This window comes from Gavia stellata, chromosome 24 (assembly GCF_030936135.1).
Source record: "Gavia stellata isolate bGavSte3 chromosome 24, bGavSte3.hap2, whole genome shotgun sequence".
NCBI lineage: Eukaryota > Metazoa > Chordata > Aves > Gaviiformes > Gaviidae > Gavia > Gavia stellata.
In genome coordinates this window covers 6,477,462-6,494,560 of record NC_082617.1, presented here as the reverse complement: position 1 = coordinate 6,494,560, position 17,099 = coordinate 6,477,462, and the positions used below count along the sequence as shown (strand labels likewise).

General features: G+C 57.9%; 3 protein-coding genes across 5 annotated transcripts in view; all 3 read right to left on the bottom strand.

Moving 5' to 3' along the window:
• ST6GALNAC4 (ST6 N-acetylgalactosaminide alpha-2,6-sialyltransferase 4) lies at positions 1-2,468 on the bottom strand. Of its 3 annotated transcripts, XM_059828814.1 has the most exons (5): positions 2,413-2,468; positions 1,822-1,992; positions 1,251-1,663; positions 1,010-1,117; positions 1-925 (listed from the first exon to the last, which is right to left on the bottom strand). In XM_059828814.1, exons 1-5 carry the CDS (start codon positions 2,422-2,424, stop codon positions 736-738), a joined length of 894 nt encoding a protein of 297 aa, XP_059684797.1. In that variant the 5' UTR covers positions 2,425-2,468; the 3' UTR covers positions 1-735. The 3 variants fall into 3 exon arrangements, with proteins under 3 accessions (XP_059684797.1, XP_059684798.1, XP_059684799.1); XM_059828815.1 differs by lacking the exons at positions 1,822-1,992; positions 2,413-2,468 and having other exon boundaries at positions 1-643; positions 740-925; XM_059828816.1 differs by lacking the exons at positions 1,010-1,117; positions 1,822-1,992; positions 2,413-2,468 and having other exon boundaries at positions 1,251-1,659.
• Positions 2,469-5,617: 3,149 nt separating this feature from the next.
• Positions 5,618-8,725, bottom strand: DPM2 (dolichyl-phosphate mannosyltransferase subunit 2, regulatory). The gene is made up of 4 exons (XM_059828927.1): positions 8,720-8,725; positions 8,080-8,169; positions 6,814-6,916; positions 5,618-6,513 (listed from the first exon to the last, which is right to left on the bottom strand). The coding sequence occupies exons 1-4, from the start codon at positions 8,720-8,722 to the stop codon at positions 6,455-6,457; spliced, it is 255 nt and encodes an 84-aa protein (XP_059684910.1). The 5' UTR covers positions 8,723-8,725; the 3' UTR covers positions 5,618-6,454.
• Positions 8,726-13,719: 4,994 nt separating this feature from the next.
• Positions 13,720-17,099, bottom strand: part of EEIG1 (estrogen-induced osteoclastogenesis regulator 1) — a 33,629-nt gene continuing 30,249 nt past the window's right edge. Inside the window, exons 10-11 of the mRNA XM_009814043.2 lie at positions 16,466-16,535; positions 13,720-15,581 (exon numbers count right to left, since the gene is read on the bottom strand). Of these exons, the coding sequence (XP_009812345.1) occupies positions 15,536-15,581; positions 16,466-16,535 (116 nt within the window). The 3' untranslated portion in view covers positions 13,720-15,535. The remainder of the gene's footprint in view (positions 15,582-16,465; positions 16,536-17,099) is intronic.

The window sequence follows — 17,099 nt, the reverse complement described above, 5'->3', positions numbered from 1 at the left end:
CCGAGTTAAAAACGCTTTTAATGGCCACGTTTGCTTTGGTCTGAATCCAAGGGCACTTTTGACAAGGCAACTCGGAGCCCCTGGGGCACACGTGGCCCCTGGGCTTCCCAGCTGGGGGGATACAGGGGACTGCAGGGACCTGCCCAGGCGTGGAGCAGCAGAAGGCAGCAGGATAGGGGAGCCCAGACCCGGCTCCCTGCACCCCACACCCAGTGCTGGGTCTCGGGGAGCAAGTGGGGCAAGGACCACGGTGGAGCTTCATCCCTGGGAGAGGCATCAGCTCGTGGCCCTGGAAGAGCCAAGCTCTCCTGCCCCATGTCGTGCTGGAGCCCAGTGGTATGAATGTTTAATCCGGCATTAAATATTCATCCTGGTAGAGCAGGCGGAAAACATTCGTGGTTGCCCTGAGTCCGTCCAGGCAGATGTTCGTAGCCGATATGGCTCCATGGGTCCAGCTCATGCCCCCTGTGCACCGTGGGTCCATCCAGGCAGATGTTCGTAGCCGATGGGGCTCCGTGGGTCCAGCTCATGCCCCCTGTGCACCGACTTGGGAGGGGGGGGGCCCAGCACACCCACCAGCTGGGGGAACTGTCACTGTCACTGCGGAGACTCCCCGCTCCGGGCCTTGGCAAAAGGCTTTCAACTATGGCACCAGGAGAGCCGAGACACATCATTGCAGGATCAGAGCCGCCCCACTGCCAGGGTCCCCACCGCCTCACCCCACAGCTGGCATCCTTACCCGCCTGCCCAGGACGGGTGGTTGAAGATGATGTTCCTCCTCTTGGCCCAGCGGGAGAAGATGGCTTTCTCAGTGATGAAGCGGTGCCCGGCACGGTGGGCTCGCTCGTGCACCAGGTACATCCTGCACTCATCCAGCTGGCCCTTCTCGAAGTAGTGGTAGGGCACACTCGAGTGGTTCTTCTCCCTGGTGGGAGAGGGACGGGGTGGGCGTGGGACTTGGCGGGACACCGGACCACCCCACGCCCGGCCCCACCACCCCCCCATTCACCTGCAGTAGCTGTCGCTGACCATGCCGAAGACGCAGATCTGCTCGCACAGCTCCATGGCCAGGATCATGGTGAACCAGCCCGTGCTCAGGAAGGAGCCGGACTTCATCCTGCAAAGCACCATGGCTGCGCTGGAGCGGGTGGCACGGTGCTGCCGTCCCAGCTGGGCTATGGGCGCCCGATGGGGGGGACGAGTACTATGTCGGGGGCACCCGATGGGGGCTCCTTGGCCGCCAGTGGTACCTGTTCTTCCCCGTCTCGTTCTGGAAGACGTCGTCGCAATACATCATCTTCTCCTCGGTCAGGGTGTAGATCTGCAGGTGGGGGTATGTCTCCATCACCTTCAGCAGCGCTCGGTAGGTCAAACCCACCTTCTCCCGGTTCATCTTCTTCGCTGGCCCCCAGATGATGTAGAGGGTCTCCTGGGACTGCTGGAAGAAGTAGGGCTGATTCCTCAGCAGCAGCGGGACGCTGGTGTGTGACACCACCCGGATGGTGCTCCGTGCCCCCACGTCCTCCTCATAGCCGGCGGTGGGGGCATGGTTCATGCGCAGGACACACTCCTGCCTGTCGATGGCCTCTCCCAGGCGCGAGCCCAGCATCTGCCCCGAGCTGGAGACGACGGCACAGCGGCGGCACAGTGCTCGCTCCAGCGGCTGTGGGGAGATGCACCATCAGCCATCAGCTCCCCCTTCCCTCCTGCAGCGGCTGGACACACTGCAGCCCCATCCGCCCTTCCCTAAGGAAGGGGAAACTGAGGCACGGGCAGGTTGAGCTGCCCCACCAGCCCCAGTGCTGCCCTGTCCCCACGCACCTTCCCGTCTGGAACGCGGCTGTACCCCTGGAAGCTGAGGATGGTGGGTGCCATGGGGCTGCCCTGCTCCCCCGGGGCCCAGCAGCAGGGCCGCAGGCAGGCGTGGGAGCACAGCAGGATGTACAGCACAGCAACCGCCGCCATGCACACCAGTGTTAGGAAAAGCCGGACCTGGAAGCAGAGCGGGGAGGTTTCTCCGGGCCTGGCCACGTGCACCAGCCCCGCGTCAGATGCCGGCAGCCCTGCGGTGCCATGTGGCACGAGCAGCCCCTGGGAAGAGGGTGTTCGGGCGTGGGTGCGTTGGCCGGGGTGCAGCGAGGAGCCGCAGCGGGGAGCGCTGGGTGCCTGCGCCTCGCTCACTTCCTGCAGGCAGCAATGGCCCGCGCGCCGTATGGCCCACGCATCGTATGGCCGCGCTCACGGGGGCCGGGGCTCCGCAGCTGCCTGTGGGGCCGTGCAGCTGCCGGGCTGCGCCCTCCCCGAGCACCGCTTTCGGGGCGAGGTGCCCCTCCGGTGCTGGTGGGGTCCCCCCGACCCCCCCCCCCCCCCGCCAGCCAGGGCCCCACGCCCTCCATCCCAACAGGTACTCACCAGCGTCCTCATCCTCGGGGGGCTGGGGGGTCGCCCGGCGGGGTCCGGGGGTCACCTGGAGGGTGGGGGCTCGCACCCTGCACGCAGAGTGGGCTCAGCGGTGGCACCGGGACAGTAGGGTGCAGGGGACCCCCGAGGGTGGGGACCTCCCCGTCCCCAGTACCCCAATACCCAGGGTCCCCCTCCAACACCTTGTGCCGGGACCTCCCCACGCCCCCCCCATGTCCCGGATCCCCCGGACCCCCCCCGTGCCCATCTCCCCCCCGTGCCCCCGTCCCACCGCGGGGGCCCCGCGGGTGCAGCCCCCCCCCCCCCCGGGCAGGGGTCGGGGCCGAGGCCGCACCCCCGGTACCGGTCCCACTCACCGCGCCGGGAGCCCCCGCGGCGGCGCCGCTCCCCGGCCCCCAGGGCCGCCGCCACCGGGTCCCGCATCCCGGCCGGCCGGCGCGGGGCTGGGGCTGGCGGGGCCGCGGCGGGGCGGGGCGGGGCGGAGCGGGCACTGCCGGGACCGGGACCGCCCCCCGCCCGCCACGACTCCTCCGGGGACGCGCCCGCAGCCCGGTACCGCCCGCCCGCGCCTGTGGCTCCGGGACCCGCCCCGGTACCCACCCCCTGTGTCCTGGGACCAACCGGACCGGTACCGACCCCGGCACCCACCCCCTGTGTCCTGGGACCAACCGGACCGGTACCGGCCCCGGCACCCACCCCATGTGTCCTGGGACCAACTGTACCGGTACCGACCCAGGCACCCACCCTTTGTGTCTCTGCACCAAGCCCAGCACCCATCCCATGTGCCCCGGTACCGACCCCGGCACCCACCCCATGTGTCCTGGGACCAACCGTACCGGTACCGACCCCGGCACCCACCCCCTGTGTCCTGGGACCAACCGTACCGGTACCGACCCCGGCACCCACCCCCTGTGTCCTGGGACCAACCGGACCGGTACCGGCCCCGGCACCCACCCCATGTGTCCTGGGACCAACTGTACCGGTACCGACCCAGGCACCCACCCCTTGTGTCTCTGCACCAAGCCCAGCACCCATCCCATGTGCCCCGGTACCGACCCCGGCACCCACCCCCTGTGTCCTGGGACCAACCGTACCGGTACCGACCCCGGCACCCACCCCCTGTGTCCTGGGACCAACCGGACCGGTACCGGCCCCGGCACCCACCCCATGTGTCCTGGGACCAACTGTACCGGTACCGACCCAGGCACCCACCCCTTGTGTCTCTGCACCAAGCCCAGCACCCATCCCATGTGCCCCGGTACCGACCCCGGCACCCACCCCCTGTGTCCTGGGACCAACCGTACCGGTACCGACCCCGGCACCCACCCCCTGTGTCCTGGGACCAACCGTACCGGTACCGACCCCGGCGCCCACCCCCTGTGTCCTGGGACCAACCGGACTGGTACCGACCCCGGCACCCACCCCCTGTGTCCTGGGACCAACCGTACCGGTACCGACCCCGGCACCCACCCCCTGTGTCCTGGGACCAACCGTACCGGTACCGACCCCGGCACCCACCCCCTGTGTCCTGGGACCAACCGGACCGGTACCGACCCCGGCACCCACCCCCTGTGTCCTGGGACCAACCGTACCGGTACCGACCCCGGCACCCACCCCCTGTGTCCTGGGACCAACCGGACCGGTACCGACCCCGGCACCCACCCCCTGTGTCCTGGGACCAACCGGACCGGTACCGACCCCGGCACCCACCCCCTGTGTCCTGGGACCAACCGTATCGGTACCGACCCCGGCGCCCACCCCATGTGTCCTGGGACCAACCGTACCAGTACAGACCCTGGCACCCACCCTGCGTGCCCCAGGACCGACCCCAGCGCCCATTACTCTCTACACCCCCTGCTCTGCCCCCTCAGGCTTCCCTCCAGCCCGGGGGGGTCCCCGCAGCCGACCCCCCTGTCCCAAACCCCCTTCCTCACCTCCATGCACCACTAGCTCCCAGCCAGGCCGGACACCGGTGAGCTCAGGGTGGTGGGAACAGCCCAGGGAACCCAAAATGATCCAAAATGGCTCAGGAGCAGGGCCGGGACAGGCAGGCCTCTCGGTACCTCCGGACCTCACCCCATGGCCCCCGCGGGGCCACCCATCACCCGCAGCCACTCATGCCAGGGCCAAGCCATAGAGCAAGCTGCCTGCTGCCCAGGGAGGGGTACTGGACTTTGTTTTCCCCCACTGTTGACAAAAAAACACGAGAAGTAACCTTGAAACTGGTGCCAATCCTGTCTCCCGCAGGCTTCTGCTGTGAGCAAAGAGGTAACAGGGACACTGCCGGGCTCCCGCGCAGGAAGCAGTGCCTGGGTGGCACACCCAGAGTTGCTCAGAGACATGACTGATTTTTTCCTCCTTCCGCCTCTCCCTGCCCCAGCCCAAACCCACCTTCACGGGGTGGGCTGAGCCGTGTCCAGCAGGCGAGGGACTGGGGAGCAAGGGATTCCTCACCGGGAGAAGCGGCAGCAGCAAAACACAGGCAAAGGACAATGGGGGGATGGAGGACGCGGCCTCAGGGAGGGTGCAACAACAGGCAAGTGGGGCGGGTGCGCGGGCCTGCACAGCCAGGCAGCCTCCGCAAGAGCTGGAAACAAACCACCAGCCGGAGCCTCGCCTCCGGGCCACCCACTGGCTTCAGCCAGGCAGCGGGTAAAACCGCAGCCAGGTTCAGCCCAAGACCTGCAGCACCCAGGATGCCCCCGAGCCACCAGCATCAGCCCCGGGCAGGACAGGAGACAATGGGACACACTGCTGTCTGCTGGGGAAGTTCACAGTACATGCAAGAAGGATCAGAGCGCCCCAAATCTGCCCTTGTTTTGCTGGAGCTACCCCAGGCAGGGTCAAACTGCCCCCAGCACGGCAGGGCCAGCACAAGCCTGGGTATGCCCAGCCCCATCAGGTTCTCCCCGGCACTTCCCTGCCTGGCCCCACTGGCAGGGCACGGCCCACGGAGAGCCCAGCGCAGAACCTTCCCCAGCACGGCGTGGGGCACTGCCAGGGACACGCAGCGGAAACCATCCCAGGAGGCCTGCGGCACCCCCTCGGCGCGGGCAGAGGACAGGGACGGAGACATTGTGGACCTTTATTGAGGGTGATCCCACTCGCTGCAGTCTGGGGGAGCTGCCAGGGCACCACACCTCGGGGCAGCAACCGCTGCCAGGAGAGGAAACCGCACGGGGGGAAGGACGGGGTGCCACCACGCCTGCCCTCTCAGCCCCAGCCCGGCTGGCACACGAGCCTTGTCCAGGGACAGGACCCCCGCCAGCAGCTGGGAGCTGTGGTGGGAGCTGCACCCGTCAGTGGCAGAGCCGTACGCTTCCTTGTGACCCAGGGCATCTCCTCGCTGCCCCCTCAGCTGGATGACCACAGAAGGGGACGCAGAGGGCAGCAGTGGCACTGTCCCTGCACCCTCTGTGTGCCCGGCCTCACGGGGCTCCCTCTTCAGAAAGGTAAGAGCCCACCAGCACCACGATTAGTCCTTCCAGCAGGCAGATGGAGAATGCAAGCCTGCCCTCTTCCAAACTCAGTCTCATTTCTTTCCTCTCAATCTTGAATCTGATTAAAAAAACAAACAAAACCCCACAAACCATATGTAAACATTAAAAAAAAAAACCAGAAGGAACTAAGTACTGGACACAGCAAGAGTAAAGGTTGAAGGATTACCCAGAGGCCGAGCAGTGGGCAGGGATCAGGGCTCAACTCGCACTCTGGCTGTTACAGCTGCTCTACCCAACAGCCCCTCCAGCCAGCACGGGCTGAAGCACAGCTGGTACAGGCAGCCCCAGCTGGGGAGCAGGTCCCAGGGCTCTGGTCCCTCTCTCGATGAGCCCCGGAGGTCAGTTCTGCTTCTCTTTGGTCAGTAAGTTGTAAACCACAGAAGGCTTTGTCTCCACAGGAAGGAATGTGGGAGAGCGCAGCCAGCTTGGCGCTGAGCGCTCGGGAGGAGGTGCTGCTCAGTGCTGCAGGCAAAGTCTTTTCCTGGCTATGACACCGCAGGGTGGGCGCCTTCTCATCTCTCTCAGCTGGGCCTTCAGTCCGATTTCTTGGCAGGTTTCCTGCTCTTCCACATCACGACCATTATAAAAACACCTACCATGAGAGAGAGAACAGATTCAGCCAGAAAACTTCCAATTATGGGCACTTGTAAAACACATTGTAGTGAGAAACGGAACCTCAGCAGAGTGAGTGAGAAACAATTCCACTCTCCAGAGGCTCAAACAGCCAAAGTTACACACAAACAAATGCCCCGAGAACCCGTGGCAGGCTGAGCTGCCGCAGGAGCCACAGAGAATGTGTCACGAGTGTCACATGTTAGCTACGCCCCCAGCAACCCTCTTCTCTCTTCCTAATTTAGAAGCTTCTAATTAAAACAACAGAAATAACACTCACCTATAAATAGCAGCAGCAGCAGCCCAGCCACCACAGGGATGATAACTGCATACTCCCTAGGCAAGAAGTAGCGGTGGATCCCATGGTCGCTGTCGATGAAGGGCTGCAGGAGACATAGAGAGGCATCAGCAGGTGGGCACAACACCCGGGCAAGTCCCCGACACCTGCAGCCTTGTGGTTTCAAAAGCAAAACGGACCTATCAGGTGTGAGGAGACTGCTAAAAAAAAAAAAAAAAAAAAAAAGGGTGCCCAGACCCACAGGTGGCTCTGCCCACAGCTGCAGGGATGCGACAGTGCGCAGGTGGCGAACGCTTCAGCGTTTAGCAGACAAGGAGCAGCTACACGAGGCCAGCACAGGGGTCCCACAGCCCCGGGGTCTCAGGGCGGGCACAGCTGCCCGCCCGCTTGGCACTGAACACAGCGAATGCCCGGACTCTCTGCCCTGCAGAAGGGAGAGGCTGATCCCAGCTCTGCTTCATGGCGATCCCATCAAGATCCCTCTGCGGAGATCAGTGGAAGGCTTTGGACACTAGAGAGCAGTGTAAGGATTCCTACACAGCAGCGAGCACACCTGCGCGCTCCCGGGACTACGGACCATATAAACACACATCAGACAGCAGAGTAAGCAGACACAAGAGGGGAATTCAAAACTCTCAGAGGTCAGAGAGGAAGCTGCCAGGAGTTCAGACGTCAGCCCAGGGCTAAACCAGGCCTCTTGTACCTGGAAAGCTCAGGAGGAGACGTTCCTTTCCAGGAAGAAAACCACTAATGACCCTAGCTGATGTGTCCCCAGAAGTGGGCAAACTACCAGGCTCACAATCACTTTTCCAGAGCTCTGCATTCCCTAAACTCTTCTCCCTATCAGGCTCCGCGTTTATCAAGAGTTGTTTATGTTTCCCACCAGTACCAGGAATCTGGAGGACTGCAAATGTGAACACCAGTGACAACACCTCCAGAGGGACCATGATTCAGCTCTCGCTGACAGTTTGAGTGAGCCTCAGATTTTACACCAGCTGTGTCAGCCTGTCTGAGAGCAGCAGGGCAGGCGGCACAATCAGAGCTTGGTCTCACCCAGGCAAAGGTGGGTGCACCCAGAAGGGGCAAGGACTGTGCCAGCAAACAGAGGAAGCTCTGCCCTGAAATTTTAACCAGGAAGCCAGCAAGGCAGAGTCCTGCAGGCACATGGACACATCAGCACCTAAACAAGGCCTAGTGTGAACACCTGAGTGTGAAGTTACTGGGATCATAACAGCCAGAGACCCGTACCAGTATGATGATCCACAGGGTGTAGTAAACAAAGAGAACGAGGCTGAAGGCAACCAAGCCGAATCCAACCACCTGGTCTGTTGCTGTGGCCTGCAAAGGGAGAGAGAGTCAGAGCAGGATCTGCATGCTGCGGCGACTGCACCGGGAGGGCTAATGGCCACCTGCTGTTTATTCAGCCCCAGGGTGTGCAAACGCACTGCTGCGGCTCCGAAACAAGAAGGGAAGGGGAGAGCCTCTGCAGCAGAAATAACCCACCGCGAGGGCAGCCGGGAGAACGGCCCGGCCCTGCTGCTGGGAGCGCTCCCGGAGCTCCCGCCCGGCCGCCAGCCGCACCAGTTCACACCCCCGCAGCTCTGGCCCAGTCCTCCCAAGTACCGACCCCGCCGTCACCGGTGCTGCCCCAGAAAGGCCCCAGGAGGCGGCCGGGGCCCAGCCTGCCCCGCCGGGACAGGCAGCCAGCAGGCCCCGCGCTGGCCCCCGGCCATGATTCAGTCCAAGCCCACCCGGACCCCCCACGTTAATGGGCCGAGCAGGGACACGCCGCAGGCCGCCGCCTCCGGAGGAGCCCAGGGGCCGCTGGGCCGGGCCCCCTCAGCCCTCACGGCGTACCGGGGCGGGGGGCGCACCCGACCCCACTCACCATGGCGACCAGCGGCCCCGGCCTCCCTCCGCCAGCCCCACCCTTCCGGGAGTAACCACCAATCAGCACGCCTCATGCCAGCCCCGCTCTCCCCTCGGCCGGAGACGGCCAATCAGCGGAGGCGGCCAGAGGCCCGCGGCATTGTGGGAAGCGTGGGCGCAGCCCGCCCGGAGCATGACGGGAGGTGTAGTCCCGGGGCGGCAGCTCCGGCCCGGCCGCAGCACAGGGCCGCCTTCTCCGCCGGGGTAGCGGAGGGGCCGAGCGGCGCAGGGGCTGTGTCGGGCTGCATCAACGCTCCCCCCGCCCCGGGGAAGGGACAGGGCGGCCAGTGCAGCCCTCAGCCCCTACGTTAGCTCCCACCGGGGTGCATCGGCCGGGGGAGGCCGGTGCGTTGTGAAGCAGGTGAAATTCCCAGAATCGCCGCTGGGAGATGTGCGTTGTTAGGGAGCCCTCGGCTGCCTGGGCCCTGGCACAGGGGGAACGCCTGACAGGCTGCGAGGCCAGGCCGGCAGCCCCTGCCGCAGGCCCCAGGCCCACAGCCCTTTCAGTGCCTCACCCACAGCACTAAGATCCTTTTTTACAGCTTGAAACAAGCTTGTCCCGGAGGGAAAGAGGAGGAGTGAAGCTCTTCTCCTGAAGCATCCCCTCTCCTGTGCCTTCGGTGCCATTGCTTGGTGACAGGAGAGGACGGTCTCCTTGGGCAGCAGGGCGCTCTGGGTTCATCTGCCACCTGATGTCTGTGGGCTCTGATGGAAGTGACTCATCTTGAAACCAACCAGCTCACAACCAGCTCCCACACCAGAGACGCTCGCATCCTGCACCCCAGCCATTTCTCCACACACACTGCAACTGGAGGAAAGGGAAAAGCAAGACCGAAGGGCCAAGGGACACAAGGGATCAGGAGTGCCTGAGGAAGGGCAGGCAGCCAAGGGAAAGGCGAAGACCCTGCATGGGACTCACAGGTGTAGCTAATCAGTACACATGGCTGAAGCTTCAGGAGGGTGGGAAGAGCAAAGCTGCTTCCTCCCAGGGGCCCTGGTCCCCTCCAGCCTTTGCATACATCAGCAGCAAGTACCAGGGCACCAAATTTGGCTCAAACCTCCATTAATGGGATTCTCAGCCTGTGGTGGAAGAAGCACAGGCACTGCCACAAGGGCCCACAGGTGTTCCCTGTAGCTCCACAGGGCTGTGGCACCTTCCCCCAGGCCAGCCTGGCGAGATGGCCCCGGGCAGGGCCCAGGGGTGCCCGGTCCTGCTCTGCAGCAGGGCAGGATGGGGCTGCTCAAGCACAGGCTCGATGAGGACGCAGTGCTGTGGTACACGAGGCATTGCCAGCAACTCAATACCAGTTCACCTTCCCCCTGGATGGCAGGCTGTTGCTGCCCCTGGACTTGAGCTGTGCTGCTAGCTCCCCTCTCCAGCCCTTCTCCCATCTGCCAGGAAGGGCTGGCAGGGATCTCCACCCCCAGGTGCCACAGAAATCCAGGAGGGCAAAACCAAATCCTGTTCCAGGGCCCTGCATGCCAGCAGGCCCTGTCTCACCCTTCTGCTTCCGTAGCAGGTATTTTTGAACCAAAGATACGTTTAAAATGGGAAACAAAGCAAGAAGAATCAGTGTGAAGTACCAAAAACCTTTATTTTTCCCCCAAACCATAACAACATTTGACATTATATTGATTTCCTCATATATTTGTTATTTCTCTACGTTAGGAACCAGATACAGAAAATACAAACACGATCTGTTGAATCAAAGACGGCACAGCATTCCGTTAGAAAAAGAAACAGAAAACTAGAGGAGCAAGATAAAAATGGTGAAAAATAGTCATTCCCTCCAGCCCAAACTTTCCAAGAATCATCATCAAAATAGAGCAGTGGAAGTAGCTTCTCTTTCTAAACACACTTCTGCTTTAAGAAAAAAGTTAGATTTATCTTTAGATTTTAAAGTAAAAAAATGTTAAACTATCTTTCAAGCAATTTTGGAAGTTTGCATAGACCCATTCCCTTTCCAAAAATATCAGCGATCTCTCTATAGAATCTGATATAAATCAAGTGCGCGCCTCATCTGAAGATCACCAAGCTCAATTAACTTTCAAGAAAATAAAACATGATCTCCCCTTTCCCTCCCTCCCCCCACAAAAATACGGGCTCTACCATTATTCCTTGTGTTTGAGGCAAGTCACGAGGCGCAGCCACACCTCCCGCTCACAGCTTCATCCAAATTCCTTTTTTATTTCCCAGGTTTCCACATCCACTCCCTCCCGATGGGGCAGGGGTGACACAACGTGGAGCTGCGGAGGGCATCGGGCTCGGATGGCGCAGGTGGGCTGATGGATGATGCAGCTCTCGGGAGGGAAGCAGGGTGTGGCGGGGGGAATTTTGCGCTCATCAACCCCCCCAGCGAGGAAGTGGCTTTTCAAGGACAAACACCTGCGACCAGGCAGTGTTTGTCGGAACTTGCCCCCGGGGACCAGCCTTGTCCACAGGGCTCAGTCACCAGAGCAAGAACTCAGCTAGAGACTAGGTGGGGTGGCAGGGGATGGGGCAGGAGGGGCGGAGGGTGAATTTGCAGCTCCCGGGTAAGGCAGCGAGGAGGGGAGCGGGGGGCCCCTCTCCAGGAGGGGTGTTTAACCTAGGTGCTCTAGCGTACCTGGAGTGAGATTTTCCCAGAGGTTCACAACAGCGCTTGCAGAGTCCAGCTGCACAGCCACCAGTTTAAAAAGAAACAGCAACAACAAAATAAATAAAAAGTCAACCCCTCCTATTAAGATGGGAATGAAATACGTCTTTCTTCAGGTCTTGGCCCGGTTCGGAACCCTCTAAAAACTGAAGCAAACATTTAAAAGGGCTTATTAACTTTCTGCAGGGGGCAAAGTGATGTGGCTATAAGGGGGGGGAGAGATCACATGCCCGCCGCCCATCGCACAGAAGGTCAGGACAGCACGAAGGCCCCTATTTAAAGTGCCAACCATACAAAAGAAGAAGATGGAGGAGCAACATCCTTCTCCCCCTTTTTCCATCACAATTTCCAATTGAAACCCGTCTCCTTCACCAAGTCACAACTAAGCCTATTCTTTTGGACATTCACTCAGTTTATACTGGTTTTAAAAAAAAAGTTAGTAAAAAAGTTACACTGAATTTCCCAACTCTTTGCAATGGGCTTCCACCAGCTAAAGGTCCAGAAACCAGGAGAGCAGAGCCCACACATTTCGCCTGGCCCCAAGACTGGAGCAGAGAGCCAGCTCTGCTCTCCAGGGTCAGCCAGGCGTGAGCAGCTCTGCTCGCCAGCATCAGAGACCCAGGGGATGCAGAGTCTTGCCAATAAGGTCCTTTCACTTGTTTAAGCCACCTCTGAATCCCCCCCGAGAAGGGGAACAATGTGGGGAAGAACATCCCCGCTTAGCCCCCCCAGGAATAAAATATCAATGAAACAATAATGCAGTCAAAAAAAACACCAGCCTGCTGGGTTTATAAAAAAAAGAAAATTCAATAAACTTCACGACAAAAAAAAACCCAAAGGAAACTAGCCAGCGGTTTGGGTCTGGAAATTGATTCACTTCTTAAATGTTCAAAGTTCAACAAGGAACAGACGGCAGGGATGCCACAAGGAAAAAAGTGCTCACAAGACGCAGCTTCCCGAGAGACGGCAGCAAGTCTGCGGGACAAGCAACCCCACTTCCATCGCCACCGCCTCGTACACCCACCACCGGCCAGGGACCGTTGAGCATCGCTCGTGATGGACATGCAGCGGGAGCTCTGCATGGGATCTAGAAATAGGAACAGACTGCTCCTTCCTCCCTCCAGGTCTGCTCTGGGTGCTCCAGCCCTGTCTGCGCTGCACCACCCTGAATGACTAGGGCTGCTTTCTTACTCAAAACGAGGGGTAGGAGAGTTAAAAAGCTACGTAAAGGCCAGGATCTGTGGAGTCAATAATAACGTGGAGACAAGGAAGAGATACCCTATGAGACACAGTTATCAAAAATGCAAGCAGTGATGTGCCAAGCCGCTGTAAGAGAAACCAGAGACATGCCCAGGTTGGCCTCAGCTATGCGATGGGGCAGGTTATGCCTCTGCCAGCCTGGGAAGATGAGCCCAGCTTTCTAAAAAGTTCAACTGCTTCTCCTCTTGCTTCACTGGGAAGAGATTCCTCCCTCTGTCCCACTGGGGATTTCGTGACATGCCGAGCTGCCAGCACCTTGGAGCAGCCGACTCTTGCCAATGGGAACCCAGAAGAAAACCCTGGGTTCCCAACTGCTCTGACAGTGACTGCCATTGTTTTTTTTCATGGGAACAGAAGCAAAGCAGCAGAAGTGAGCTGGGTTTTGGCTTCTTTCCTAGCTTATATTTGCTTCTTTCAAGTCCTGGTTGGACTCGATTTTCCCGAGGGGCTTCGCCGGCCCCTGGGGAGCAGCAGGTGCTGGGGAGCAGCCTGACCCTCAGCTCTGCGCAGCCACCCGCAGACAGGGCAGGAACACCCATTGCTGCCTGAGCCTGCTGTTGCCCTCACCCTGACCTGAGCAGAGGGTCAGGCCAGGCCTGGCTTTCTGGCAGAGCCCCAGGGAGAGAGAAAAGCAAGCAGTTCTCCCCTTCCTGCAGACACACAGCATCCCAGGAACAAGGCAGGATGCTCACCAGCCTGCTAGCGAGTGCCAAACCTACCCAGACTGAATGAAGAAGAGATCACCATTAAAAAACACCAGCAAGTGTGAAAGAGCTTTTGTTCTAGACAGACTCAAAAGATCCAGTACTTTTTCCCTACATTAAACCAAACCAAGGTGTTGTCCGTACACCTTCTCACCCTAGTCCAAATTTAATTCCTTTTGAAGGGAAAGGGTGAAAAAGATCCATATCCTATATGTGGTCTGTCCAAATACAAAAAGAAACCTCTTGACTCAAAGAGAGAAACCGTCGAAAGAGAGTAAGCAGCTGTATAGCTTTGCCACACTGCCTAGCACCCTCCCCATGCAGCCATCCTTAGCTAGCAGGGCAAAAAAAAAAAAAAAAAGATATAAATCAAGGCCCTTTCATTCCTTGTTTCTCATTCTGCCAAATTCCCTTTTCTAGTAGCTCATCTGCATGCATTCTGGCCACAGGGACCACAATTAATCCTTTTTTTTTTTCTCCTTTAAAAAAAGGCTTTACAATAACTAAGAATTTGAACAACAACATGATCAGTTACAAGTCTTTCCTTGCTGAATGGGACAAGTGTGTGCCTGTGTGTGTGTACGCACACGTGTGTCAGAGGAGGGCACGTTCCCAGTCATGCCCGGGAGCGTGCCATTGCTCCGAGTGCAGGGTCGCTGACTGCTACTACAGTACACCGGCAAAAGAGGAAAGGGCACTACACAGAAATAGCTTATCAGCTGAGAGTCTCTGTACAGGAAGGGCTGCAAGCACAGCCTGCTGACGGCCCACAGCTGGAGTCTGCATAGATCCTCGTTTGCAATTCAGCTGCCGGGAGAATCTATAAGTGGGAGCTGAAAGGGACCGACATCTCTGCCACACACTGCAAGGAAAAGAGGCAGCTAAAGTGTCAAACAACTGCAGAAACCAAACCCAAAGAACAGCAATTGAAAGATCAACCAGAAAACAGTTTGAAGCCTTGTCAGAAGAGTTTACTCGCCACGGAGCAGGTAAGAACGGCTGCTGTGGCTAACGCAGCAGAAAACACCCGTTCTACCTTTGAAGGCAGAAACAGTGGCTTCTCCCCAGCCCCAAAAGGAACCAGCTCAGGCATAGATCTCTGCTAACAGGGCAAGAAAGGCCAACCAACACCAATCCCCTTACTAGCCCAGGCCAAGAGAGGCAATTGTTAATCGCTACCACAACGGAGAGACCACTGCAGTCAACTGCATCCTGCTCTGGCCCAGGGGAGGGCTATCAGATAACCAGATTCTTTTCACAGTCCAAGATGGGCAGTTCCCTTCCTGCACCAAAAAAAAAAAAGAGGCTTTGTATTCCAAGCTCCAACAGTGACTATTTGCTGAATCAGTCCAGCGAACAGGGATTATGGTCCTGGAACAGCAAGTAGAAGCCTCCTCCAGGTAAAATCTGGAACCTCTAAAGTGCTCCTGCTAACCGTAATAGATGAACACTGCCCTTCCATGCCCAGCAGTGGAAGGGCGTAATGCAGTTAGTGGTATAACAAGCACTAGCATTTAACCGTTTATCAACTCCCATCTGGATTGTGGTAGTTTTCTGAAATGCACTTTTGGGAGATATTTCCTATGAGAAGAGGATGTTTGGGGATTTGAGGGTAGGAAGGTGAAGTGCACACCATAGCATACCTTGTTCAGTACAACCGTTGCCTTGGAAGGTGATGTTCCCTTGCAGAGTCAATGGAATAAAGCATCCTGCAAGTGGCCATTTCACCGTGTCACCAACGAGCAGCTCTCGGTTTGGTTAGAATGGTTTCCCCCTCCCCCAGTGGTTTAAAGAGTTCACAGTGGTATAACCCAATGTTTTGGGGAGAAAGAAGCTGAGAAGTCCCCTGTTGCAAGTGAATGGGTGGAGTGAGGGATGCAGATGAGCAACATCCTGTAGGACTAAGAATAAGCCCAACAGACACTTTGTGTCTGATCAGGAACAGGGGGAAGGCAGGCACTGGAAGAACCGGGAAGTGGAGAAGGGTAATGCCAACGCAGGGAAAGTGCATGATCTGGAGTGGTCTCGGAGTAGTTCTGCAGTGCAAACGTATGGGGAGGGGCGTGGAGAAATCCCTTCTGGAATGCTGCATGAAGAGAGGTAAAGGTTGGCATCCATGTGGCAGCAGACTGGGTAGGGGACCTGTTTCCAGCAGCTCTACCCTGTTCTTCACATTTAGTGGGTTTCAATCACCACTGGCTCGTAAACTCCAGATGAGACCCTGGGGAGGCAGAGGAGAAGGTGATGAGAAAGCCAAGTTATTTTCCTCAGTCACTTAGAGCAAGCACGTTCTTATTCAGAGCTCTCCACTCACAAACATCGCCCTCTAACCCCACACAAAATATTGAAAATAACGAGTCATTCTGGCGAGAAGTCAACCCTCATAACACAAAACAGACAGCTACGTGGCAAGCTAACAGTAGAACACTTGAAAGAGCCGGGTGTAACACATGAATCCTTCTAAAGGACAGAGGAAAGGGGGGAGTATCCTGCGCAAAGAGCCAGTGTTCTTGGCTTTGCTTTTCTCCCAACTTTGTCACTGACTTGACACATCTTTGCATTACCATTATTGCCTTTTTTTTTTAACCGCAAAAGGTGCTATAAAGGCTCAAACGCAACTAGCCAAGACACTGTACTAAGAGCTATTGTGGCAAGAAAAAGTTTTATTCGTTCAGAAATCTTTCATGGGAGAACAAGCCCTCGCCAAAGACGGAGGTGGCAGGGAAAAGGGGACAATAAACCAGGCTGCTGCAGTTTTGCTGCAGGCCAGCAGGAGGCAAAGCTCCCTGCTTTCAGTCGGGCACGGGAGCAAACGGGAACCAACCTCTACCATTTTGTCCTTTTACTCCTTACTTCTGTTCCTGGATCTAACAACTAGGACCACATTATCCCTCTGAGCTCCTGCTGAGAACTGCATTCATACTCCAGTGCAGCTGTAGCCTGTCACCAGAGAGATCCCAGGGGTGTTAATGTGGGAATAAATCCCCCACGTAGCACATGATGTTTAGAAATCTCTCCTGTAGCAAAAGGTGACGTTTCCCAAGTACAAAGAGCTAACTAATCTCCCTGGAGCGCCTCTGCCTGCCAGCCTTTCAGGAAGCCTACCTGTTTCCCAGTTGAATACCACTCAATGTAGTTGTTCCGTCTCTGCTCACAAACAACCTCAGGTTACTGTCTGCAGATAGAAAAGGAAGTAAGACATCAAAATCCAGAACTACCGACGGCTGCCAGGTGCTCCCCTCCCAGCCGCACTAAACAACGGTCAGCACAGGAACAAGTGCGTTTCTGGGCATGCATGTGCACGCTTTCTGGTGTTCTCACAGTAATAGAGACCCCGGGAACTGCTCTTCTTGCTCTGAAAGGGAGCCTCATGTACAAATTAACCACAGCATTAAGCTTTGGAAGAGTAAACGGAGAGAAATTAATTCAGTGATACTCCTCCAGCTGCTTCTCTTAAGGCTATTCCATTGATGCAAGTTCTTGGTCAGCTTAAACACATCTGAACGGATGAGATGTGGGGCCTCATGCTGCTTTTGTAGGCTCACTGGAGGAGAAACTCAGCCTGTTCTGCTGGTGAGAGGTGGCTACATTCAGTCTAGTTTTAATCCATGCTGAGCAAGGTGTAAATCCCCATGTAATAAGAATGTTGCCATATGCGATGATTTAAGGTGATTAACTATAAAAGTACTACTAACAAGCTAGGCTCAGGTTTAAAACTTATCTGAAAAGCCTCAGCTAG